The sequence below is a fragment of the Pan troglodytes genome, chromosome 1 (genome assembly GCF_028858775.2).
Source record: "Pan troglodytes isolate AG18354 chromosome 1, NHGRI_mPanTro3-v2.0_pri, whole genome shotgun sequence".
Classification (NCBI taxonomy): Eukaryota; Metazoa; Chordata; class Mammalia; order Primates; family Hominidae; genus Pan; species Pan troglodytes.
This window is the reverse complement of record NC_072398.2, coordinates 203,844,325-203,871,211: the sequence shown is the minus strand read 5'-3', so window position 1 is coordinate 203,871,211 and position 26,887 is coordinate 203,844,325. Positions and strand designations below refer to the sequence as shown.

Sequence of the window (26,887 nt, the reverse complement as noted above, 5' to 3'; positions counted from 1 at the left end):
AATGAACAGCCAAGTTCAGATGCTATGGAATTAGAGGCTAAGGCGTCCCTGTCTCCTGGACTGGGAAATAGATGGTCATTGCAACACTACCATCAGATGTTTAAGTGGCACTTCATACACTGTAAAGCCCTTTGATAGTCTTTATCTGAGTCGACACTCAACAACCATGCGAGGCAGGTGGGTCAAGGATGCTCCTTTGCTAAACCGAGGCTCACAGTGGTAAAACAACATGCCAGGGGGCCCCCAGCCCAGGAGCAGAAGAACTGGGCCCAGAACTTGTTCCCTGACAGCCATGGCTGAGGCCTCCCCAGCAGGCTCAGCTTTGAGGATCTGCCCCTCCTACTGCTAGGTCCCTGAGCTGCCTGGCCTACTCAAGTCTGTCCTAGACAGCTCTGCCAGGAAGGAGCAGGGAGTTTCCAGGCCTGGGGGAAGGGAGGGAAGGACGTGAGGATCCATGACAGGGAACCCTCCAAAGCCCCCAGGACCTGGAGCAGGAGGAATGGACCGTGAGGAGTGACCTGTCTAGGGCACAGACCTGAGACCAGGCAGCTCAGGGTCAGCCTCTGGCTTTACTCTCTGGGAAATGGGGCACTCACACCCATGCCAAGAGCTCCAGAAAGACCTGACTTGGGCCAGGCAGCAAGGGGAGATGCAGAGCACTGGCCAGGCCTGGTGAGGCCTGGCCCCAGCTGTCTGGGGGATAGGACAGGGCTCCAGCGGCAGACAGCCTCTTAGCAGGTGCGTACTCAGCCATGGGCTAAACTCATTCCTGGCCTGAGGGGATTCATGGGTCCTCACGGTCTACCACATGGGCCCATGGAGTGGGCACAGAGGGGAAAGTCCTCCTTTCTGGCCTGATGCTATTACCCCTGGAACTATAGAGAAACAGAGTAACACAGTGGTAAGCACTTGGGCTTTGGACTCAGACTACGGATTTGAACCTCAGCTATATCATGTATCAGGCTTATGTAACCTCTCCGTTCCTCAGTTTCCTCATCGCAAAAAAACTGGAATATAACTGTGTCAACCTCATGGAGTTACTGTATAGATTAAATGAGGCAATATAGGCCAGATACAGTGGCTCACGCCTGTAATCTCAGCACTTTGGGAGGCCAAGGAGGGAGCATCGCTTGTGCCCGGGAGCTTGAGACCAGCCCAGGCAACATAATGAGACCCCATATCTACAAAATAAATAAATAAATAAATAAATTAGCTGGGTGTGATGGCCAGCACCTGCAGTCCCAGCTACTTGGGAGGCTAAGAGGGGACGATCATTTGAGGAGTTTGAGGGTGCAGTGAGCTATGATTGTGCTACTGCACTCCTGAGCGACACTGTCTGTGTGACAGGAGACTCTGTCCCTAAATAAATAAATAAAAATGAGGCAATACACATTCAGACAGGAAGCACCCAATGAACACCAGCAATCACTACCACCGCTGCCACTGCCTTTGGGAGACATGACCATGGGTCCACAAATGGCTGGGTCTGTTACCTGCTTGATGCAACCATGCCCCAAGCTCCACAGCAGTGCTCACCTGAACCCCAACACCCAGATCCCACTGGAGAGGGCTTTATCTTTGGCACTCACTGGCTTCACAGACATTAGTGAGTATGACTCACTAATGTAAGTAATCCTGTAAGAAGCCTGGGAGGATGACAGGCTGAGTACTGCAATCCCTGTGTCACAGATGGGGAAACTGAGGCTCATGTGGTAACCCTGGGCAAGAGCTAGTGCTAGAGGAAGCCAGGATGGAGGCCTGCCTGCTCAGGTCAGGCTATTCTACCCAGCCCCATGAGGAGGCGTGGGAGGAACAGGAAGCTGAGGCTGCCAGCAGCTGAACACCACAGTCTGTCTCTACTCTGAGGTGCTGCTTCCTGAAGGCTGGGGCTGCAGAGGAGGGAGTCATGGCCTGGGAATGCACATGTGCCCTTGAGCTTTCCTGTGTGTGCAGCTGCTCTGAGTGGGACAGCTCAGGAGGGGGTGGGAATGTTCTCACAACACAACGTGAGCATGCACATGCACACATCTGTTTCCCAAGGAAACCAGCTGGGAGGAAGGGCATGTGCAGGTGTATATGGTGCCACCACGTGCAGACCCTGGAGGAAAGCACTAATCCTCTGCCACTTTGCAGCTATCAAAGGTGAGGCCGGCTGGGCGCAGCGGCTCATGCCTGTAATCCCAGCACTTTGGGAGGCTGAGGTGGGCGGATCACCTGAGGTCAGGAGTTCGAGATTAGCCTGGCCAACATGGCGAAACCCAGTCTCTACTAAAAACACAAAAATTAGCTGGGCATGGTGACACATGCCTGTAATCCCAGCTACTTGGGAGGCTGAGGCAGGAGAATTGCTTGAACCTGGGAGGCGGAGGTTGCAGTGAGCTGAGCTTGCGTCACTGCACTCCTGTCTGAGAGACAGAGCAAGACTCCATCTCAAAAAAAAAAAAAAAAAAAAAAAAAAAGGTGAGGGCCACAGACGTATATAGCATTTGCTTAAGGTCACACAGCAAGCAAGTGGCCAACTTATTTTACTTATCACCTTCTAGATGTTTTGGAGACAAGGCCCCTTTCCATAATCTCTGCCCAAAAACTGTGCACACACCGAATTCTAACTTAAGATATAGAGCCAACATGAGAGCTGAAAGGCCCCTCACAGATGATATGGTCTGTGAAGAGGGAACTGAGGCACAGAGAGTGTAAGTAATTTGCCCAAGCTCACATCAAAAGGCAAGAGAAGGGCCAGGCTTGTTGGCTTAGGTCTGTAATCTCAGCACTTTGGGAGGCCGAGGCAGGAGGATCGTTTGAGGCCAAGAGTTCAAGACCAGCCAGGGCAACACAGTCAAACCCCATCTCCACAAAAATTTTAAAAAATTAGCCGGGTGTGGTGGTGCATGCCTGTAGTCCTAGCCACTCGGAAGGCTGAGGCAGGAGGATCTCAGGCCCAGGTATTTGAGGCTGCAGTGAGTTATGACCGTACCAGTTCACCAGCCTCGAAGACAGGGCAAGACCCTCTCTCTTAAAAAACAAAAAGCAAGTCAAGTCAAGGAGGGAGCATATAACCTAGCAAAACCAAGAGCTTAGGCCCTGGAGTCAGACAGACCTGGTTCAATCACAAACTGGTTCATACTCCAACAGGTTATTTAACTTCTTTGGGCCTGTGTCTCCCCTGGAAAATGGGAATAATAAGCACCTCTTAAGGCAGCCATGAGGACTTAAATGAGATAATCCATGCCGAAGGGCTCAGCATGGTGCCTGGCACACAGGAAGCGGGAATGTGCCTCAGCTGTTTTTATTACTGTTATTAGCGGGCGGATGAGGGATTCACTGGTGGGCCTGGATTTGGGTTTGTACCGTTTGGACATGGGCATGGCCCCTGGCCTCCTCACCACAGTGACGGCGTCATTGAGCAAGGACTCCCCAAAAACAAGGATGTGCAGCAGCTCATTGATGTGAATTTCCTCAAAGACAGCCAGAACCGCCACGGGGTCCACGGCCGAGATGATGCTGCCGAAGAGCAGGTTGTCCAGGAGGCCGATGTTGTTGATCTGCTCACCGCCCACCAGGCACACGGCGTACATGAGGCCGCCCAGGAAGAAGGCGTTCCACAGCGTGCCCACCACGGCAAAGATCAGGATGGTGCCCAGGTTTTCTGTGAACTGCCGCAGTGGCAGGAAGTAGCCCGCGTCCAGGATGATGGGCGGCAGCAGGAAGAGGAAGAAGACGTCGGACTGCAGGAAGGGGGGTGTCTCGCCTACACCCTTGATCAGGCCCCCCACCAGCAGCCCCACCACGATCAGCAGGCAGCTCTCCGGGACGATGCTTGAGATAGTGGGGATCACATGGAAACCTGCGGAGGGCGAGAGAACGGGAGGCCATGGGCTTTCGGAGGAGCCAGGAGAATAGAAGGCTGGGGATGGGCCGGGGATGAGGAGCGCAGTTGGTGAGAGGTGCACAGGCTGGGTCTCAGAGGGCTGCTCTGTTAACTCTCTGAGCCTCCGCTTCCTCGCCTGTAAAATGGAAGGGACAATGCTAGCTTCACAGGTTTGCCATCATAAACCAAGTGACAGTGCTTTTAAAGCACTTTTTTCAAAAGATATATACATGCTATCTCTGTCGCTGTCATAAAATGTTAGAGAGCAGCAGTTCTATATGCTTCCAGAAGGCAGAAATTATAAATTGATTACTGACGTGCCAAGTACCTACGGGCATCACCTACGCCTGAACCCAAGGCATTATTTCAGGCACAAGTTCAGGGAGGCAGATCTGAGCTCAACCTGAGGAATAACAATCTAACAATTCTGTCTGAGGGAAGATGGTAGTTCCCTATCACGGAGCTGTTTAAGCAGAAGGCAGACAACCAGCTGGTGGGGAGTGGCATAGGAGACAGAAGAAAGCACAGAAGAATCTAAGAATACCAGCGTGGGAAGGAACTTGGGGATAATAAGGCCTGGGGTCTGCAAACCTGCAAAACAGTAGGCTTTCCAACTGAGTCCAGGCAGCTGCTCGAGACACGGCTCAAGGATGTCAGTGGCAACCAGCTTTGGCAGGTGAGATAAAATCTATTTGCTATCCCGCTTCTAGCTCAATGCCACCCACTTTAAAGATGGGGCAACTAAGGCTCAGAAAAGGGAAGGGACTTGCCCAAAGTCACACAGCAAATGGGGAGCAGAACCAGAATAGAACACAGGTCTGATGCCCCAGTTCCCATCAAACTGCACAGTTCTGTAATTCAAGCTCTCTTATCCTTCCCTCCCATCAAGGCCTCCTCACACACCCCTCTGCCTGGGACCCACCAGCCATCTCCCCAGGCCGTGTCCTGGCCAGCAGCAGGCCGCTCTGCTGTAGCCCACCTTAAGGCTTCAAACCCAGAGCTGAGAAGTAGCAAAAATCCCCGTGAGAGGGCCTCTCTCAATACCAGGTATGGCCAGAGAACCCTGAGCTCCTGTGAGTGGTTTACTTGTTTGTTTTGTTTTGGGGTGGGAAAGTAGGTGGAAAAAATCTGAGCATCTAGTTGTATGTTGGGTACTATGCTCCCAGGGTTGGCATAGCCAAGAGGGTATGACCCTTTGCTCAAGAGGAAAGCTCTCTCTGGCCTGGCATGGTGGCTCATGCCTGTATCCCAGCATTTTAGGAGGCTGAGGTGGGAGGAACACTTGAGGCCAATAATTTGACACCAGCTTGTACAACATAGGAGACCTCATCTCCACTTAAAAAAAATAGCTGGGCATGGTATGCACCTGTAGTCTCAGCTAGTTAGGAGGGCCGAGGCAGGAAGATCACTTGAGCCCAGCCTCAAAAAAAAAAAAAAAAAAAGAAGAAGAAGAAAGCAAAGCTCTCTCTCCTCCCCTTCCCTATCTTGCAAGCTCTGTGCAGGCAGATCCCATAACTGCTTATCATTATACACCCAGGGCTAGGACACAAGAAGTGCTCAACAAATATCGGCTGACTTGAAAATACACAGGGCTGGGACATCACCCAAGATTTCCGATAACCTGCATGCCTGGCCAGGCCTCTGCTCTCATTACTTACTCTTGAGATCCTTGGGACAGAGGAGGAACTTCCCTCTCCATGCCCAAAGCCCTTCCTACTCTCATGTAGGAATCTGGGCAGTGCTAGTACAGTGACAAGTCAAAGTTCACACTGCTGGCTGGGCATGGTGGCTCACGCCTGTAATCCCAGCACTTTGGGAGGCCGAGGTGGGTGGATCACCTGAGGTCAGGAATTCAAGACCAGCCTGACCAATATGGTGAAACCCTGTCTCTACTAAAAATATAAAAATTGGCCAGGCATGGTGGTGGGTGCTTGTATTCCCAGCTACTTGGGAGGCTGAGACAGGAGAATTGCTTGAACACAGGAGGTAGAAGTTGCAGTGAGCCGAGATCACGCCACTGAGCTCCAGCCAAGATCACTCCACTGCACTCCAGCCTGGGCAACAGAGCAAGACTCCATCTTGAAAAAAAAAAGTTCACACACTGAACACTATCCAGGCCCAGAATCCTGGCACAGTGCCAAGCACCCTGAAGACACTCAAAACACATTGGGAAAAAAAGATGTCTCCATCCTAGGCCAAGAGGACCTCGAAGGCACCATGTGCACTCTCCTGATTTCAAAATAGACACGACCAAAAGTCACTTTTTGTTCATCTACTTCCCACATCAATAAAAGGGAAAATAATTCCAAAATCACCCCTTTTGCTGAAAAGTCCCCCAGTCTTTGTACTGTCCACCAGTCAACATCCAGTGTGTAGCTGGCTGGTCCACTGGGAAGGGCTAGTCATGTTGGACCCAAGTCTCTCTTGCTGTAGAGGATAAAGCCCACATTTTCAGCACTGCCTCTGTCATCTGCTCTTGCCTCATGTCCCATTCTCCCCACTGTCAACTCTTAGGTTTCAGCCTTGCCAAATTCCTTGCAATCGCCCCATATGAGCCACATCCTCTTTTGCCTGCCAATCTTCACCTAGTCTAGTTCCTCTCTCTAGAAATCATTCCTCTACCTCTACCCCCACCATATGTGGCTGACACCATATCCTCTGCCTGCCTCCTCCTTCAGGAAGCATTCCCTGACCACCACCTGTCTGCTCAGGTTAGGGCAGGAATCTTCTGGTGCTTCCCTCTCTCATAACCTTCAATCCACAGTCATCTCCCAGGTTCCTCTCTCTCTTCCTGGCACCCACCGAGATCAGTCAGGCAACCCAGGCAGAAGCAGCTGAGACAAGACAATGGCATCAGACCCCAAAGACCTGCAGTGTGCTGGAGGGGAGACAGGCACAGCGCAGTGGAGATAAGCAGGATGAAGATTTAGGGGAGCAGAGCTCCTACAGGCAGGGGCCAGAAAGCACCTTCCCAAGGCCGGAAGTCCAGCTCCAGCCAGCTGCATGCTGACCCCCCTCCACAGCCTCCCTGCCCCTGTCCTGGCGTTAGCACCAAGAGCTGCCTTAAGAGAAGGCAGAGTCTAAAGAGATAGTCCAGGGTAGGCAGATGATGGCTTCCACCTCCACCTAAGGGGTCGGGCTCTAAAAATGCCTCTTACCCTCACTCTGTGCCATCAACCCAATCCACAGAGCTTTCCTGGCCCCATAAATCGCCAGACAGTGCCTGGGAGACCCAGAGAAGAGTTGGCCACAGCTCCTGCCTGGGGAGGGGGCAGGCATGTGAAACAAGCCAAGAGCAGCAACATGAAGACGGCTCCTCAGGTCTGAGGGCGTCCCATGAGCCAGAACTGTGCTGGGAGCCTGGCACGCACCATCTCATTCAGTCCTCACCACAGCCCTTGGGATAGGTATTGCCTCCATTTTGCAGAAGACAAAGCTGAGGCTCAGCAAGGTTATGCCACTCCCCTAGTGTCTAAGGGAGGACCTCTATTCTAGCTTAGGTGTCTCAAACCGGTAGCAGAGAGCGCTAATTAATTCTTTAGTCAAAGCTCGGTATTTTCTCTGAGCCAGGCCATATTGGACACTGGGAACATTGAGGTGACTCAGACTCTGAACCTCCGTGAGCAGCTGATGGGGAGGGCCATGCTATTCCAGCCCTTGGAGCTTCTATGACCAGGTGAACAGAGAGCTGGCATTCCTATTGAACACAAGAAAAATGAGCTCTGAGAGGAGGCTGCATGCACTCAGCCAGGCCAACCAGGACTGGGTCCCGGGCCTCCTGACTACAGCGCAGCGACCTCCTTCTCCTTCAGCCAGCTCCAGAGTACCTGGGGCTGGAGCCATGTTCCTGGAGCTGGTTTCCCCGGCTTTCCTATTTTGTCTCTGGCGCTCAGTGAGCTGAAGGAGCTCTAGGCCCTGATGGGCTCTCTGGGCCCGAGGGGAGGGCCGGGCCGGGCCAGGCTGAGGAGAAAGGTCTGAGATCCACTTTTGGTTCCCTGCCCGTGGATAGGTGGCACATTATTGGAAAGCACTTCTAGGGCTGGGGGAGGAAGGGATTCTGTCATCAAGAGGAGGCTCCTTCAGGAGCAACGGCTCAGGGAAGTGGGAAGCAGCCCCTGGACCTGCGCGGCTTGTCCCTCTCCTAACGCCCTGACTCCACCAACTGCGCTCACTCTGCATCCCTGCAGAGTCCCCACAAAGAGCAGGATGCTTGCTGACACCCGGTGTGGTGAAAGGGGCACAGAAGGATGGCTGCGGCCCCTGGTACCCTGACAAAAGCCCTGCATGGAGGCAAGATCCCAGGATGCCAAGAGATGAGGCAAAACTTTCAGGGCCCAAACATGCAGCAGCAGTGATGTCACCAGGGTGAAATCAGGGGTGGGAAGAGGCAGTTAGAGTAAGAACCAGAGACGTAAGAGCTGGAATGGATCTTGGAGAGCATCTAAATTCTCCATGATATAGTCAGGGAAATGGAGACAGAGACAGCCAGCGACCTGTCAATGATCACATGTCCAGTTCTACCCCAGCAGTCTGTGACACTCCAAGCCACACAGCCTTCTTCGAGGACGTCCAGTCCTCCCAGAACAAGGAGGCACGAAAGTGTGGAATTCGGCATCTCCAAGCACAGCCACAGGCCAAACCCTCTGACACAGTTCAGAGTTGGCTCTCCTTTTAGAAGAGGCTGGGGGATGGGAGAAGTGTTTTTCATTCTGTCTAGTGTAGGTGGTAGCTGGAACGAACACACACACACACACACACTCTTGCTGAGCAGACACCTCACCAAACTTCCAATTGATGGAGGCTCCCAGCCCCCTGCGGCTGCTCTGCACCACAAGAATGTTTTATTTATATCTCCTCGGACGGTCCCCATCTGCTGAGACTGGCTCAGTGGCGCAGGCAAGGCTGTCCCACATCACCCTGGGTTGCCAGGGTGACCAGACATGCCTGATCCCCCTTCCCGCAACCCTCCTCTGGCCTGGGAAGTCAGAGGGGAGTGCTGGGAAGAGGGGTCTCTTTGGCCCATAGTGCCAGGTCACCAGGGACCCAGGGGCACACTGAGGGCTCTGTCGCCCTACTTCCAGGCCTGAGGACTGCTCTGGGGCTGCAACTCGGCCAGGTCCCAAGGGATTCCTAGTTGCACAATGATTCCATTTCTTTAACTCCCTCTTCAACTGCCCCAGCGACCAGTCTCAACTGCAGCAATGAAAGGTAATACTTCCCAGTGAAAGCCCAGCACTCTACAGTTTACAGCAGCACACTCTTAACCCATTTGCTCTTCACCATAGTTCTGGGAAGTCACAATTACCATCCCCTTATTTTACAGATGAGGAAACTGAAGCACACAAAGGTTAAGCAACTTGATCAAAGTCACATGGCTGGTAACTGGGATTCAAACCCAGGTAGTCTGGCTCCAGAGTCTGTGTTCTTGGCCACTCACTGTATTATCCCTGGCTTTATTCTTACTTTGTTTCTAAGGGGCGTGTGAGCCTAGGACTAAAGAGGCCCAAAGCAGTTCCCAAAGGGCCAGCGGTACGTTTTTCTTTCCATGAGCTCTTCTCCAGGAAGTCTCCCACTGCTTCTACTCTAGTGGCCTAGTAAAGACTTCATGAAATCCTTCCTATCTTCAAAGGCTGCCCTCTCCAGGAAGCTCTCCTAAGTTAACTCAGCCAGGAGGGGTCAATCTTTTCTACCAAACTTGCAGGGCAAGAAGTGATAATTATTCAGACTGTTCAGCCCCTGCCTGGCTGATCTGCACTCAGCCCTGGTGTCCATTGGGCTGGAGGACCCATGGGTCCAGGAGGGCTCTGACTCTTTTTGAGTCTGATTCTCCTCAAGGCTGATTCTTCCTACCATCAATGTCAGCTATGAGGACCAGGGAGAAAGAAAAGCCACATTAGGACAGACTAAGCCACTGCCTCAGCAGGTTCACAGCCAGACCTGCAGAGGAGACAAAGACACGTGGCGCTGGCCACCCCACCCTATGTTCCCACTGTCAGAAAACTGAGTTCTAATCAGAGCCCAGCCACAACTTGCTGGGTGACTTTAGACAAGTTACTTTACATCCCTCCCCTCAAAGTTTCTCCATCTGTGTAAAAGCCTATTTCAGAGGGTTTCTGGAGTACAAGAGGAGATAAGGATAAAGAGCACCAAGCAATAATGGTACTCAATGTTAGCCAAAGGTGGTGACTACTATTACTATTGTAATTTTCTTTAAAACCCAAGTATAATACAATTCACTCTGCATTATTGTGACCTGTTGGTGTGTATGTGTTCATCACTGGGCTATAAGCTCCCTGAGGGTTGGAACTGTCTAGATTCATGTGGGTCTCCAGCTTCTAGCACAGAGTAGGCATCAACTATTTGTGAACTGAAACAAAACTGACCCCAGCACTTTGGGAGGCTGAAGTGAGAAGACTGCTTGTGGCCAGGAATTTAGACCAGTCTGGGCAATATAGTGAGACCCCATCTCTACAAAAATAAAAACAAAGATAATTAGCTGGATGTGGGGGTGTACGAGGCAGGAGGATTGCTTACATCCAGGAGTTTGGGGCTACAGTGAGCTATGACAGTGCCACTACTCTCCAGCCTGGGAGACAGAGTGAGACCTTATCTCTAATTTAAAAAGGAAAGAAAAATGAAGTAAACTTCACTTGTTAGATGTGAAGTATGGGAAAGAAGGAGGTGGGGATGGGTCTGGACTTTCAATACTAAGTGGTGTTCCCAGAGCAGGGACCATTTGAATTGGGCTTTGAAGGATCAATAGAAGTTTGCCAGAAGAGAAGGGTTTGTATCCTTCAAAAAGTCTAGTATAGTACCTTGCACATAGTAAATGGATATGTGGGTAATGAATGAAAGAAAAACAAGTAAAGAAGACAATAAATAGGAAGGCAGGCTGACTTCACCAAGCTTTTGTCAATATCCAAACAAGAAAGCTCTTGTGAAGATTAAATATGATTAAAGATACGGCGTACATAAAAGACTTAGCACAATACCTGGTACACGTGTCTTTGAGTCTCATTTCCTCTCTGTAACTGGGATGATGATGATTAAAAGCAACTTTGAGATAATTTAATTAGAACTCCCGGCCAGGTGCGGTGGCTCACGCCTGTAATCTCAGCACTTTGGGAGGCTAAGGTGGGTGGATCACCTGAGGTCAGGAGTTTGAGACCAGCCTGGCCAACATGGTGAAACCCCTCCTCTATTAAAAATACAAAAATTAGCCAGGCGCCATGGTGGGTGCCTGTAATCCCAGCCCCTGGAGAGGTTAAGGCAGGAGAATCACTTGAACCCGGGAGGCAGACGCTGTAGTGAGCCGAAATCGCGCCACTGTACAACAAGAGTGAGACTCCGCCCCCCCAAAAAAACAAAACAAAACAAAACAAAAAAAACCTCCCATCCCCACAGCAGAAACTCAATGAATAATACTTTTTTTTTTTTGAGGTGGAGTCTTGCTCTGTCACCAGGCTGGAGTGCAGTGGTGCAATCTCGGCTCACTGCAACCTCCACCTCCTGGGTTCCAGCAATTCTCCTGCCTCAGCCTCCTGAGTAGCTAAACTACAGGCGTGCACCACCATGCCCAGCTAATTTTTGTATTTTTAGTAGAGATGGGGTTTCACCATGTTGGCCAGGACAGTTTCAATCTCTTGACCTCGTGATCCACCCACCTTGGCCTCACAAAGTGCTGGGATTACAGATGTGAGCCACCGTGCCTGGCCAAATAATACTTTTTTTAAAATGTAGCAGCCGGCTGGGGGTGGCAGCTCACGTCTGTAATCCCATCACTTTGGGAGGCCGAGGCGGGTGGATCACCTGAGGTCAGGAGTTCTAGACCACAGTGACCAACATGGCGAAACCTCGTCTCTACGAAAAATACAAAAATTAGCCAGGTGTGGTGGCAGGCGCCTCTAATCACAGCTACTCAGGAGGCTGAGGCAGGACAATCACTTGAACCTGTTAGGCAGAGGTTGCAGTGAGCCGAGATCACACCATGGCACTCCAGCCTGGGCAACAGAGCAAAATTCCATTTAAAAAAAAAAAAAGATAAACTCTCCAGCACCCAGGATACAAACACTGGACACTTGGAGAATCTGACGCAAGGCTCTGTGCAGGGGGCTTATACACACCCCCTCTCATTTCATCTCACATCCTGACCCCCAATTTGACAGACGAAGAAATCCAGGTTCAGAGAGGTAACTTGTCCAAGGCTACCTAGCTGGGAGGTGGCAGGGTCATTATTAGAACCCAGTTCTCTGAACTGCTAGTTCTTTGGGCCATGCTGCTTCAAAGAAAACAGCTTGTCAGGATCACCAGGAAGAGAATTCAAGTCTGCAATAAATATGCCTCCCCCACAAAAACAGCCATAAATAAATCTGTTCCAAGTACCTGGGCAAGCATCCTTCCCCATACCCGGGCAATCAGTCTCTCTCTGTGTTTTTCCCCATCATTCTTCCAAACAGCACTTTTATTTCTTGCTTGTTTCAATCCACATTTCAGGGGGTCCTACTATGTTGGAGAGACAGGGTCTCACCCTCTGGGAACATCAGGTCTGGATGGGAAAGCAGGTAAAAAGCTGTCAGAAAACACAAGCAGCATACACTGGACTACCTGAGTCATGGAAAAGAGAAGACCGTGCAAGGAGGCCAAAACCCCAGGTCCAGACCCCACTCTGCCCTTTAGTAACCATGAGCTTTGCGTAAATCACTATACCATGGAATAACCTCCATTTTCTTGTCTGTAAACAAGTGAGAACAGGGACTAGACACAGGAGCACCTTGTGCACTGAAACGACTGAGAAAAGAGAGGTCAGGCAGGCTGGGGGGCCTGGGCGGCCCCTGGAGTAATAAGCAGCGATTGAGCCAGCAGCAACTGCCTTAGAGACCTGGCAAGAGAGGCTGTTCCGGAGGCAGGCATGTTGTGATAGAGGATCACAGCCTCAGCAACCCTGGCACTGGGTTACAAATCCCTCACAATGCATAGCCTCTCTCTCTCTCCTTCCTTTCTCCTCTCACCTGTCCCATCTACATCAACTCCTTGACTCCAGTGGCCAGAAGTCCCCAAATCCCACCTCTAAGCAAACAGCAGGAGAAACTCTTCCTCACCTGGAACTTCTACCCACCTTTCAAAACTCAGTGGAGGGCCGGGCGCAGTGGCTCACACCTGTAATCCCAGCACTTTGGGAGGCCGAGGTGGGTGGATCACCTGAGGTCAGGAGTTCGAGATTAGCCTGGCCAACATGGTGAAAATCCATCTCTACTAAAAATACAAAAAATTAGCTGAGTGTGCGCCTATAGTCCTAGCTACTCAGGAGGGTGAGGCATAAGAATTGCTTGAACCTGCAGGTGCAGGTTGCAGTGAGCCAAGATCGCGCCACTGCACTCCAGCCTGGGCGACAGAGTGAGACTCCATCTCAAAAAAACAAAAACGAACAAACAAAAAACCCCAGTGCAGGTGTCACCTCCTCTGGGAAGCCTTCCTGGAGCCACACCCCCGCCCTCCCCAGGCTGAGTCAGGTGCTCCTCCAAACTGAGGAGCTGTGTCGGTGCCTCAGCCAGCCTGGCATCCCAGCACACAGCTCTGGGCCCCCAAAAAGTGATGCTCAGAAAACGTGGGTTAAGGGAATGATGAACACTTCCTGAAGGATGTAGGACTAGAGTTTGGTCTCAAAGGTGGGTGACTAAAGGGGGAAGAGTGTGAACAAATGAAAAGAGAGGGGACCTCAAAAGCCTTTTGAGGATCCTGAAGCCTGCAGCCAGCCTGGAAATGAGAGTGAACAGTGCAGGAGATGCTGGCACACAGGCCTGACCCGGGCAGACCAAGGAAGGAACTGAGTCAAGGAGCCTGAGCCGACAGAGCAGGCCTCAGAGGGTCCCCTGACCTTCAGCCTGGCCCTGAATGCCCCATCCTAGCCTGCAGCCTGGTTCTACCACCACCAGCCTTCTCCCTGGGTCTCAAGGACCCATTTCTGTAACCCCTATACCACTCCAAGCTGGGGCAGCACCTCTTGGTATCCAGCCTGACCTTCCCAATCATCCAAGCTCTGCATAAACATTTGTTGAATAAATTTCACTCCAGCAGATTGCCCCTCCCCCTGCAGGAAAGGCGCTGGATCAAGAGTCCCCATGCAGTGAAGCAGAGGATGACTCACAGGGGAGAGGGAGGGACAGGGACTGGGACCGGCAGTAAAGAGCCCGTGTTGTGTTGACAAGAGGCAGAGCTCCAACAAGCCCAACAGTGCCTGGCAAGGGAGAGGTGCCAGGCAGTGGGGTGCTTACCTGGGGAGGGGGTTACCTGGGGAAGCGGTGGGGGGCAGCTCAGGGGGTCAGCTTTACTTGGGGCAGGGGTAGGACCTCAAGCTCCAAAGACTGTCATGGCTGGATTGGGTGTCTGGTAGGTGACCATATGATACACACTGGTTTCTTTTGATTTTCTCAAAATGGAAATATATTATATTGCTTTGGTGATTTTAAATAAAACTTATGGTCATTAAAATTTTTTTCTAACAGTCATATAAGTGTTTAAGTATAAGGAAAATCATCTCACAGTGATTCTCCCCCTTCCCTTTTACCAACTATACCAGTCTCCCCCACAACCGAATTTCTGTTAAGTTTGGTATATATTCTTGAAGACTTTTCTGTATCTATAGGTTATTTAAAATTATGTGTGAACGGTAAATCACACATGCTGTGCTTCAACTGCTTCTATGGGGCAGAGACTGCACTAAGTACTGAGGCATCTCATTTAATTCTCTCAACAACCCTAATGCAGTAGGTATAATTATTATCCACTTTTTATTTTTATTGGGCTTTTTTTTTTTTTTAGACGGAGTCTCGCTCTGTCACCCAGGCTGGAGTGCAATGGCACAATCTTGGCTCACTGCAACCTCCGCCTCCTGGGTTCAAGTGATTCTCCTGCCTCAGCCTCCCGAGTAGCTGGGATTACAGGTGCCCACCACCACACCTGGCTAATTTTTGTGTTTTTAGTAGAGATGGGGTTTCACTATGCTGGCCAGGCTGGTCTTGGACTCCTGACCTCAGCTGATCCACCTGCCTTGGCGTCCCAAAGTGTTGGGATTACAGGCGTGAGCCACCACGCCCAGCCCTTTTATTGGGCTTTAAAAAAAAATTTTTTTTTTGAGACGGAGTCCCGCACAGTCACCCAGGCTGGAGGGCAGTGGCACGATCTTGGCTCACTGCAACTTCTGCCTCCCGGGTTCAAGCGATTCTCCTGCCTCAGCGTCCTGAGTAGCTGGGATTACAGGTGCGTGCCACGCCCGGCTAATTTTGTATTTCAAGCCACCATCTCCCTCCTTTCCTTTCCCAGTGTCCCGGATGTGTGGCTCCCCAGCTCAGGTGCTCTGTTCCCCACTCCATCTCTATCCCTGGCCTGTCCTTGCCTCTTGCCAGACTGCTGTCAGGACTTACAGATGGTATCAGGTGCTCCAGGTACCAGTTTGCCCCACACCTGGGGTGGGGCCAGAGGTGGGGGAAGAAACAGAGGCTCAGTAAGAGAGCTTCCATTTCTAGAAACTTTAGAGCCATGGAAAAGCTAGATTTTTCTTTCCTCTTTGCTGGGGGTACAGTAGAGCTTGCAAAATGCAAATCTGAGAGAAAAAAAAATTGAGTACACCAAATATCTGTTGTTCTTAGTATTGCTTCCAGTTGAAAGTCAGTTAGCTTAGAAGCTTACCAATGTGTTAAATTCATCATATATAACTTCAACTCGCTTGAAATCTCATCCTACTTGGCTACAGAGGTGGAATATAAAGAGGTACCAGTAGGAAAGCAACACAAAAAGAAATTCTACAATTTCCAGGACAATTGCCCTGCAGAAAGCAAGTCACAGTGTCCTATTTTCAGCACTACAAGGAATGCGGGGGACCGCAAAGGAAGAACAAAACACAGGTGGCACTGGCTGGGTGGGGAAGACAGACCAGCAGCCTCTGGGAGGCAACTGGGGCCCCTTCTATCCCTAGTAGCTTTATCAGCTTTATGGGGTCTATTGTGTGCCCTCACAGCATCTGAGGGCAGTGATGAAGAAGGGGTGTTAGCCATCCTCCACTTGGGCATTTTAGTGACCTCTCAGAAGGGCCAGAAAAGGATCAGTGAGAGAAAATGACTCTCAGGGGACAGAGCCTGGAGTAGGGCAGAAAAGATGGGGGGCCTTCCCAGAGGTGGGGGCATGAGCATCCTTAGGCTGGTGTGTTACGGTGTGCATGGGGTGGACTGCAGAATGGCAAATGCACAGGAGCTGGGTGCTCCTGACAGGAAATTCTTATTTTCTCGTCCCCAAACCTGCTCCTCAGGCCCCAAATTTTGGAGTTGTCCTAACTCCTTTCTTCCTCTCACTCCTGACATCCAATCCATCACCAAACCCTGCTGGTTCTGCCTTCTAGACATGAACAGACCCTGACACTTCTCACCACCTCCACTGCTAACACCCATCCAAGCCAGCACGATCACTTGCCTGGACCACTGCAGCAGCATCCAATCAGTCTCTCTTCTCTTTTCCTTCCTTCCTTCCTTTTCTTTCTTTCTTTTTTTTTTTTTGAGAAACAGTCTTGCTCTGTCATCTAGGCTGGAGTGCAGTGGCGCAATCTTGGCTCACTTCAACCTCCGCCTTCTGGGTTCAAGTGATTCTTGTGCCTCAGCCACCTGAGTAGCTGGGATTATAGGCACATGCTACCACACCTGGCCAAATTTTGTATTTTCAATAGAGACAGGATTTCACCATGTTGGTGAGGCTGGTGTCGAACCCCTGGCCTCAAGTGATCTGCCCACCGTGGCCTCCCAAAGTGTTGAGATTACAGGCGTGAGCCACTGCGCCCAGCCCACATATCCACTCTTGCCCCTCAGGCTCTTCCTACACCAGCCAAGAGTGAAGCTTTTTTTTTCTTTTTGAGACGGAGTCTCACTCTGTCTCCAGGCCGGAGTGCAGTGGCGCAATCTTGGCTCATTGCAACCTCTGCCTCCTGGGTTCAAGCGATTCTCCTGCCTCGGCCTCCTGCGTAGCTGGGACTATAGGCGTACGCCACCACGTCCAGCTAATTTTTGTATTTTTAGTAGATGAGGTTTCACCATGTTGGCCAGGATGGTCTCGATCTCTTGACCTCGTGATCCGCCCACCTCAGCCTCCCAAAGTGCTGAGATTACAGTCATGAGCCACTGTGCCCAGCCAAGAGTGAAGCTTTTTAAGAGGTAAGACATACTACTGAAAGGCAGGGACTACATCCCCCTCCGCGTCTTTCCACCACACCTGAATCTCCACTCACTCTCCCCTAGCTCTACTGGCCTCCTTGCTTTTCCTTGAGCACAAACATGCCCCCACCTCAGGGCCTGTGCATTTGCTGTTCCCTGTGCCTGAGACACTATTCCCCATGTAGGTGAATGACAGATTCCCTCCCTTCCTTCAGGTCCCTGCTCAGATGCCACCTCCCCAGAGAGGTCCTCCCAACCCTCTCTATCCGCTTACCCTTGCCACTTCCTGACGTCTAGATGTGCTTTCTGACCGTTCCCCACCCAGAACATAAGCCTCGTGAGGGCAGCCTCTGTCCCAATCACTGTTGTATCCCTGGCACCTTAGGCTGTACCTGGCACATGGGAGGTTCACAATCAATGTTTGCTGGATGGATGACTTTCTCTTACCTCAGTGACCTCACAAGGTTGTGAGGATTACATGAGACCACAAACACAAAAGCACTGGGCGAACCACAAGATGTTGTCGGGGGGGTCACCATCAGCTTGTCCCTTGGAGAGCCACTCTTCCAAGGTGCTGCTCAGCAGTTTTTCCTAAATACCCCAGGAAGCAGAACCCAGTCACGCTCAGTTCTGTGGCCTGCAGAGCCTGGGACCACACAGCCCTCTATTAAGAGTCTGATGACACGGCACAGCTGGTTGGTCTGTCTCCCCCTCCAGACCACAAGCAAGTTTCTACCTGCAAGCAAGGCTAGGGACCCTGTCCTATTCATCTTTGACTCTCTAGGCCTCAGCACGGAGCCTGACACATAGTAAGGATAAAGACTTGTTGAGCTAGCAGAACTGTTTGAGGGCAGAAGTCATGTCTGGTTTAACTTTTTTTCCTTCCCTTTTGTGTATATATTTTTGGGTTTAACTTAATCTCCAGTGTTTGGCACTAAGCACACGGACACTAAGCTCCAGCTGAATTGGCCTTTTCCTTGAAGGAAGGGTGACAGTTAGGCACCAAGAAGGCCTGGCAGGCAAATCAGCAGCATCTGGAAAGACAGGACAGGGAAACGAGTGTGGTACAGGTAGAAGATTTATTTTTTGCGGGGGGAGGGGGCAGGGAAAACAGAGTCTGGCTGTGTTGCCCAGGCTGGAGTGCAGTGGTACAAACATGGCTCACTGCAGCCTTGACTTCCTGGGCTCAAGTGATTCTCTCACCTCAGCCCCCCACGTAACTGGGACTACAGGCGCGTGCCACCATGCCTAGCTAGTTTTTGTATTTTTTGTAGAGATAGGGGTTTTGCCATGTTGCCCAGGCTGGTCTCAAACTCCTGAGCTCAAGAGATCTGCCTGCCTTTGCCTCCCAAAGTGCTGAGATTACAGGCGTGAGCCACTGAGCCCAGCCCAGGTAGAGGCTTTCTATTGGAGCAAATGGCAGTGGACTGGAGTGGAAATCATTACTTAAGATGCTGTAAAGCAGACTTTTCTCTCGCCCTCACAACATGCCCTGGCAGTGGGCAACAGATGAGAGAACAGACATTGAGAGAGGTCCAGACACAGGCCCAAGATCACACGGGTAGCAGCAGAGACAGAACTACTGACTCCCAATCCAGCGCTCAGCCAAGGCCAGTTATGAAAGCCACAAATACCCTGCAGGGAGAGAATTCCCAATCACCCTGCTGAGCCAGGCAGAGCCACTGGAGGGCTCTGGCCTGGGGAACAACATGAAATTCTGCCACTTCAGGGAGGTGGTCAAGGGAGACAGCGCTGGCCACCCAGGCTCAGCACCTGGCATAGGGCAAAGTTGTCCAAATGCACAGCCATTTAGTCTCAGCTCCAGGGACAGCTGGCACTGCCTCCTGCACAATACCAGCAGGATGGGTGAGCCCTCCCTCCATCCTACCTCCAAATGCCTCAAAAGACCAGAAAACTACAATTCTGAGAAAAGAAAGGCCTGAGTCAAGCCCAGGCTGGGGATCAGGGGAACTGGGCTTCAGTCTAGACTCAGCCACTAACATTCTGTAGGCTTTGAACAAGCCCTTGCTTTTCTTTGGTCTCAGTTTCTCCATCCTTGGGGGCTTGTTGAGAGCCTCTCTACCTCTGACATCTGACTGATGAACTCTGCAGCTGGACAAAGTCGGGCTCTGTGATACTCACCATCTCTGTCCATGCCAGCAACTGTGGCATCTGGGTACAGAATAGCATTCGTGCCATAGCAAGCTTGCACGAGGCAGCAGCGGGCAACGTAAAGAGCTCTGGTCCATCAATGAGGGAGGTCGTTTCTGTCCCAATTCTAAATCTTAACTTCTCTGTGACCTAATAAGGCAAATCACGGTACTGCCGTGAACCTCAGTTTCTTCCTTTCTAACATTGGGATAAAGAATGTCTATGGCACAGGGTTGCTGTAAGAGGAGAGAACAGAGACAGAAACACTCAGAAAAAAGCAAAAACAAAAATATATGCCCAGGCCAGGTGAGGTGGCTCACACCTGAATCCCAGCAGCGGGGGAGGCCGAGGCGAGAGGATCACTTGAGCCCAGGAGTTTGAGAGCAGCCTGGGTAACGTGGCAAAACCCATCTCTACAAAAAAATTAAAAATTAGTTGGGCATGGCTGGTGCATACCTGTAGTCCCAGCTACTAGGGAGGCTGAGGTGGGAGGATCACCTGAGCCCGGGAGGTTGAGGTTTCAGTGAGCCGAGATCATGCCAACTGCACTCTATCCTGGGCAACAGCGTGAGACCCTGTCTTTAAAAAAAAAAAAAAAAAAAAGGCCAGGCGTGGTGGCTCATGCCTATAATCCCAGCACTTTGAGACGGCAAGGCGGGCGGATCACCTGAGGTCAGGAGTTTGAGACCAGCCTGGCCAACATGGTGAAACCCCATCTCTATTAAAAATACAAAATTAGCCGGGCGTAGTGGTGCATGCCTGTAATCCCAGCTACTTGGGAGGCTGAGGCAGGAGAATCACTTGAACCCAGGAGGTGGAGGTTGCAGTGAGCCGAGATCCTCACGCCATTGTACTCCAGCCTGGGCAAAAAGAGGGAAACTCCATAAATAAATAAACAAACAAACAAACAAATAAATGCATGCACGCACGCATGCATGCCAGACACTCCCGTGCAGATCTAGGTTCCCAGAAACCAGCAGCGGCAGGGTCCCAGAGGCAAGCTGGCAGCACTAGGGAGGCAAGAGCTTCTCCTAAACAGGCACCTGAGGGGGAAGCTGTCCAACTGCACAGCATTAAGGCTCCATGGGCAGCAGGCACTGCCTCCTGCACAATACCAGCAAGATGGGTGAGCTTTCCTGATACTGGATCCTCTATCTCAAGGGGATCCCCTAAGGGTCTCCCATACACTTTTGATAACAATCCAGCTGGCTGGGCTCTGTGTGGTGGGAGAGACAGGGCATGCTTGGAGGGCCTCTCCCTGCCTCCTCTCCCACCACACTGGGGATAGTTTGTCACTTCAGGCCTCTAGGAGCCACGAGATGTAGAGTGGATAGGAGAACTGAGCATGCTCAGAGGAGGCTGCCCTTTAGAGGACACTGCAGAGAAAAGATGAGGACACGGCCAGCTGCAGGGCTTGGTCCTGGTGCCAGGAAGGCCCAGGGCTCTAGGAACAGCAATGGGAGGTCAGGTCTCTCCTGTGGGAGAAGAAGGGCAGCAAGAAGTCAGAGATTAGAAGAGGGAGGGCCCTCTGAGACCATCCAGTGCAACCCCTCTATTTTACAGATGCAAAGGATGAAGCCCAGAGAGGGGACGGAACTTGGTTGACGTTACACAGCAAAGTGGTAGCAGAGCTGGCACACACACCCAGGATGGTCCACTCCAAAACTGGTCCTTGCTTGGAACATGGTGCCAACCCCCCCCATTCCACTCCCACTTCTTTTTTTTAAACTACCTTCTATTGAGTGCCTCACTTTGATGCTCTGTATACTTCAATCAAGATTATCCTAGCAGCCCTCTGACACAGGGATCACCCTCCTCATTCTACAGCTGAGGAAACCGGGGCAGAGAGAAATGGTCTGACTCCAGAGCCATGGCCCCAACCATGCTGCCTGCAGCTCTGAGCCCCAGTTTTCTGGACCAAATGGTGGGTGTGGGGAGCAGGAGCCCTGGTTTATTGCCAGGTCTGTCACTCCTTTGCTGTGTGACCTTGGGCAGGTCACTCACCCATTCTAAACTGCTGGTCTTTCATTTTGTTTGTTTGTTTGTTTGTTTTTTGAGACGGAGTCTCATTCGTCGCTCAGGCTGGAGTGCAGTGGCACAATCTTGGCTCACTGCAACCTCCGCCTCCTGGGTTCACGCGATTCTCCTGCCTCAGCCTCCTGAGTAGCTGGGATTACAGGCGCCCGCCACCACACCTGGTTAATTTTTTGTGTATTTTTAGTAGAGACAGGGTTTCACTATGTCGGCCAGACTGGTCTCGAACGCTTGACCTCGTGATCCGCCTGCCTCGGCCTCCCAAAGTGCTGGGATTACAGGCGTGAGCCACCGCACCCGGCCTAAACTGCTGGTCTTTCTAAGACCCCTAGCAGTACCAGTGTGCCCTGGTTCTGTGTGTGCCTTGCAAGGAGAGAAGCAGGAGCTATTTGGCACCCTAGTAATGGGAAATGGAGCTCCACTGACAGCAGCTCCCCAGACTGGGTCTAGCCTGCAGGCCTCTGCTCAAAACCCATGTGCAATGCCTCAGGAGACACAGTGCAGCCCTCCAGCACATGCCACTGTGGGAAGGGAGAATTACTACGAAGCCCTGTGCCTTCTCATTTAGCCTCAGCAATGCCATGAGGTAGACACTACTGTTTCAATTTTCCAGTAGAGAAATTGAGGCTCAGAGCTTAATGAACTAGCTCAAATGACACACAGCCAGGAAACAACCAAACTGGTATTTGATCCCAGAAGCCAAGCTCTGCCCTCAAGCCGGGCCTGGTTAACTGCTTCCTGCTGGCACTCTGGTCCTCAGGGCACAGGTTCTAGAGCCCACTGGTGATAAGCTGAGCACAAAGGGCCAAGGGCTCCAGGCAGACTGAGAGGTTGCCTGCCTGCCTACTTGTCTGCCAACCAGTTCACCCCATAGAAGTGCCCCATGCCCAGGAAGGAGATAAGGAAGGCTTTGTCACTGCCCACTTCCGCCTGGCCTGTGCTGGCTGCTGAGACTGGGCAGGGCCCATCGTGTGATCCCACACATGGCACTGGCACAAGGTGTACATGCCTCCCTCCAGCAGGGCAGGGGAGATGCCTGGGGCAGCCAGAACTGGGGAAGCAGCCACCACTGGGCAGGACAAGGAGGGTCAAGAATTCAGGCAAGAGCCGTGGTTCTTTTTTCTTTTTTGCCACCCACCCCCAGACCATGGTTCTAACCAGCCCTGTCACGCAGCGTCCAGTTGAAATGGGGATGTTAATAATAATGATAGTGGCTGGGTGTGGTGGCTCATGCCTGTACTCTCAGCACTTTGGGAGGCTTAGGGGGAGTGGATCACTTGAGGTCAAGAGTTCAAGACCAGCCTGGCCAACATGGTGAAACCCCGTCTCTACTAAAAATACAAAAAAAAAAAAAAAAAAAAGAGGCCGGGCACGGTGGCTGATGCCTGTAATCTGAGTACTTCGGGAGGCCAAGGTGGGTGGATCACAAGGTCAAGAGATCAAGACCATCCTGGTCTACATGGTGAAACCCTGTCTCTTCTCAAAACACAAAAATTAGCTGGGCGTGGTGGTGCGCGCCTGTAGTCCCAGCTACTCAGAAGGCTGGGGCAGGAGAATTGCTTGAACCCAGGAGGTGGAGTTGCAGTGATCTGAGATCGCACCACTGCACTCCAGCCTGGCAACAGAATGAGACTCTGTCTCAAAAAAAAAAAAAAAAAAAAATTATCCAGGCATGGTGGCACACCCCTATAATCCCATAATCTCAGCTACATGGGAGGCTGAGGCAGGAGAATTGCCTGAACCCAGGAGGCAGAGGTTGCAGTGAGCATAGACGGCACCACTGCATTCTAGCCTGGGCAATAGAGGGAGAATCCGTCTCAAAAAGAAGAAGAAGAAGAAGAAGAAGAAGAAGAAGAAGAAGAGGAAGAGGAAGAGGAAGAGGAAGAAGAAGAAGAAGAAGAAAAAATATATATATATATAAAATTATGGCTACACTTATTGAAGGCTTCTTAATCCTCACAACTATTCAAAGAGGTAGGTGCTATCACACCAATATCACAGATGAGGAAACTGAGGCTCAGAGAGGCTAGGTTACAGGGCCAAGCAGGACTCAAGCCCAGAAACTGACTCTAGAGCAGACAGGTACTCATGCTCAACTACTTCCTCATACGAGCCACAGAGAAAATGATCTGGATGAGTATTTTCTCAATTCTCCAAAAGGAGGACATAACCACAGTTCTCCCAGAATGTTCAAAGGAGCAGGGTGGGGGCCTCAGTATGATAATGGTGACTGCTGTCATCAATGGAGAGGAAAGAACACTGTCCCTGAGCACCAGTCCCCATACTACCTTCTTTCAGGAAGTGACACTCTGGGTCTCGGGTTTGCTCGGCCATATAATGAGGGGAATGGACTATGTGACCTCAAATGGCTCTTTTGCCCTGACTCCCTAGGATTCAAGGTCACCCAGTTCCACTGCTTTCTTGTGTGTGTGATCCTGGGTAAGTTAGTTACTCTCTCTGGACATCAGGGTCTTTATTTTTAAAATGAAGATGCCTCTCCCCTCCTCACAGGGTCAGGTGAGGACCACTCAAAATGATGAAGGCAGAGAGCCTAGCACAGGACCAGACAAAGCGAGTACTGAAACATGAGGTGGGGGTGCCTCCTACAATTAGAGCAGGACTTTTTCTCATCACTGTTCACTGCCACTGGAATGAGTGTCACTCCATGACCTCACCCTGAAAGCAGATACCAGGGCTAGCAGTCCCTCCCCAACTCCCACCCTAGGCCAACAGGGCACTTCCGGACAGCCCCGCCTGGCTCCCTGATTATCATTGCCACAGTGCTTGCTTAATGAGCTGTGGCTCCAGGGAAGGGCGGACGCTGGAGCACCAGGAGCCATTTCCACTGCCTGGTACCTGGTACTGCACTGTGACGTGGTAGCTAAACACCCGGGAGAGTGGGACCCACCTGGCCCCGTACCATGGAAATCTTATCATGCCAAATGCTTCCTGGGAGGGAGCAGGGTGGGTGAGGCAAAGGCCTAGCCCAAGCCCGTCAGGGTTTTGTTTCCTGATTCTTTTTTTTTTTTGAGACGGAGTCTCACTCTCTTGCCCAGGCTGGAGTGCAGTGGTGCGATCTCAGCTCACTGCAACCTCCGTCTCCTGGGTTCAAGCGATTCTCGTGCCCCAGCCTCCCCAGCAGCTGGGATTACAGGCATGCACCACCACGCCCGGCTAATTTCTGTATTTTTTAGTAGAGATATGGTTTCATCATGTTGGCCAGGCTGGTCTCAAACTCCTGGCCTAAAGCGACCCACCTGTGCTTGGCCTCCCAAAGTGCTGTGATTACAGGCATGAGCCATCACACCTGGCCCATTTCCTGATTCTTGACGTCAACCTAGGTTGTAATCTCATAAGTATGGGGGCCCCCTCTTTATTTTCCTGAAGCTGAGGAGACCCAAACACTGAGCTAGAAGAAGTGTAAGAGACTACTCAAAGCCAAGACTTCATCTGACTAAGAGGTGAGGGAATGGGGTCCTGGCTTGACTTCTTGGGGATGGGAGTGAGCCTGGTGGGAGCAGGGAACTGAGGCCCAGGTTTAGAGGTAGTTAGGATGGGAAGGGTGCTATGTGCCCTATTGGGTCAGCATCTCCCACCCCATCCAAATGGCCACTCCACTGCCTTCTTAGACCAGAGGATGTTGGGCATACTTCACTGCCTGGAAGTCCCTCAGCTAGGGATGGGGAGAGAAGAACTGGAGCCCTGGTCATTTTTTTTTTTTTTTGGGGGGACAGAGTCTCAGTCTGTTGCCTAGGCTGGAGTGCAGTGGCGTGATCTCGGCTCACTGCAACCTCTGCTGCCCCGGTTCAAGCAATTCTCCTGCCGCAGCCTCCCGAGTAGCTGGAATTACAGGTGCCTGCCACCACACCCTGCTAATTTTTGTATTTTTAGTAGAGACGGGGTTTCACCATCTTGGCCAGGCTGGTCTTGAACTCCTGACCTCGTGACCTACCCACCTCAGCCTCCCAAAGTGCTGGGATTACAGGCATGAGCTACCGCGCCCGGCCTGAGCCCTGGACATTTTCTAAAGTGCCTTTCCACTGTAGCAGGAAGCCCTACAGTTAAGAAGTGAGTCGGTCAGAGCTGAGCTCTGGCCCAGAGAGAGTGAGAACCCTCCAGGGGAGTTCCCACTGCCCAGGAAGAGGAACAGTGCAGACTCCTGGGGTTCAGAAACCCTTGGTTCAGTTTTGGCTCTATTACTTGCTGGCTCTGTGACCTTCCCTGGGCTACAGTTTCCTCACAGATAAGATGATGGGGCTGGGTTAACTTCTCCGAGCTTTCCTCTAGCTCTGACAGCCCACGATTTTACATAATAACCAGCACACATCACTTTTCATTTTGCTTTGCTCTTTCATGTACATTATTTCATTTAAACCTCATGGTATCTCTCCGAGGGTCCTCCTACATTAAAGATGAGAAAACCAAAGCTCAGGGCATTTAAGCCTGAGAACATACCCAGACAGGGAGCAACAGAGCCAAGATTTACACCCTGGGTTCTGGCCAGATCCTGGGTTCCACCTAGAAGGAAATCTGCCCGGCCAGGGTGAACGGCCGCAAGTGACTGGTTTCAGGGTCCATCCCAGACTCTCCCCTCTTGAAGCTGTTCTCTTGATGCAGATAAGGAAACTCTTTCAAAAGATCCGATTTAATTTAAAAAGTTAAGCTGCAAAAGAGTACAGACAGCATGACTTTGTTTGTTTCGAGAGCAAATTGCTCTGTCACCCAGGCTGGAGTGCAGTGGTACAATCTCGGCTCACTGCAACCTCTGCCTCCCGGGTTCAAATGATTCTCCCACCTTGGCCTCCCGAGTAGCTGGGACTTCAGGCATGTGCCACCATGCCCAGTTAATTTTTGTATTTTTAGTAGAGATGGGGTTTCACCATGTTGGCCAGGCTGGTCTCCAACTCCTGATCTCAGGTGATCTGCCTGCCTCGGCTCCCAAAGTGCTGGGATTACAGGCGTGAGCCACCATGCCAGACCAGCATGGTTGTTTTTATGCCAAATTTTTTTTTTTTTTTTTAAGGCAGGGTCTTGCTCTGTCAGGCTGGAGTGCAGTGGCACAATCATGGCTCACTGCAGCCTCGACCTCTTGAGCTCAAGCAATCCTCCCACTTCAGCCTCCCAAGTAGCTGGGACCACAGGCCTGTGCCACCATGCCCTACTAATTTTTTATTTTATTTTTGTAGAGACAGGGTCTCCCTAGGTTGCCCAGGCTGGTCTGAAACTCCCAGGTTCAAATGATGCTCCCACCTTGGTCTCCCGAAGTGCTGGGATTACAGGGGTGAGCCACTGCGCACAGATTAACATTTTTTATGAAAAAGTGGTTCACACCACTGTAGAGAAAAGCCCAGGATGAACTATTCAGAGTGCTCGGCCCGAGAAGCAAGGGAGTAAAAGGGGTATAACTTGCATTTTTCTTCTTTATATACTTAAGCAGTGTTTGAATTTTTTTTATTTCTTCCTTTCTTCTGAAAAAAAAAAAAAATCTGGAGGGAAAATGTTCTGAGCACCTGCTCTCTGAGTCAAAATTCAGTACTAAACACTTTACTGTCACAGATTATTTCATTTAATTCTCACAAAACCCTATGGAGTACAAGAATGCTCAGAGCAGCTTTATTCACAATTGTCAAAAAAAGGGAAC

At 51.2% G+C, this 26,887-nt stretch overlaps 1 protein-coding gene across 7 annotated transcripts in view; it reads right to left on the bottom strand.

The window, feature by feature from the left end:
- Positions 1 to 26,887, bottom strand: part of SLC9A1 (solute carrier family 9 member A1) — a 70,387-nt gene that overhangs the window by 12,710 nt on the left and 30,790 nt on the right. For 5 of the 7 annotated variants that reach the window (XR_010147541.1, XR_001719086.4, XM_063784001.1 and 2 more), the window contains one exon: positions 3,384 to 3,844. Coding sequence is in view for 5 of the 7 variants with exons in the window: in XM_063784001.1 (XP_063640071.1) it covers positions 3,384 to 3,844 (461 nt within the window). In the remaining 2 variants the exon portion in view is untranslated. Of the gene's footprint in view, positions 1 to 3,383; positions 4,005 to 12,250; positions 12,414 to 26,887 lie in introns of all 7 variants that reach the window. The other 2 variants (XM_016957108.3, XM_063784006.1) reach the window with 2 other exon arrangements.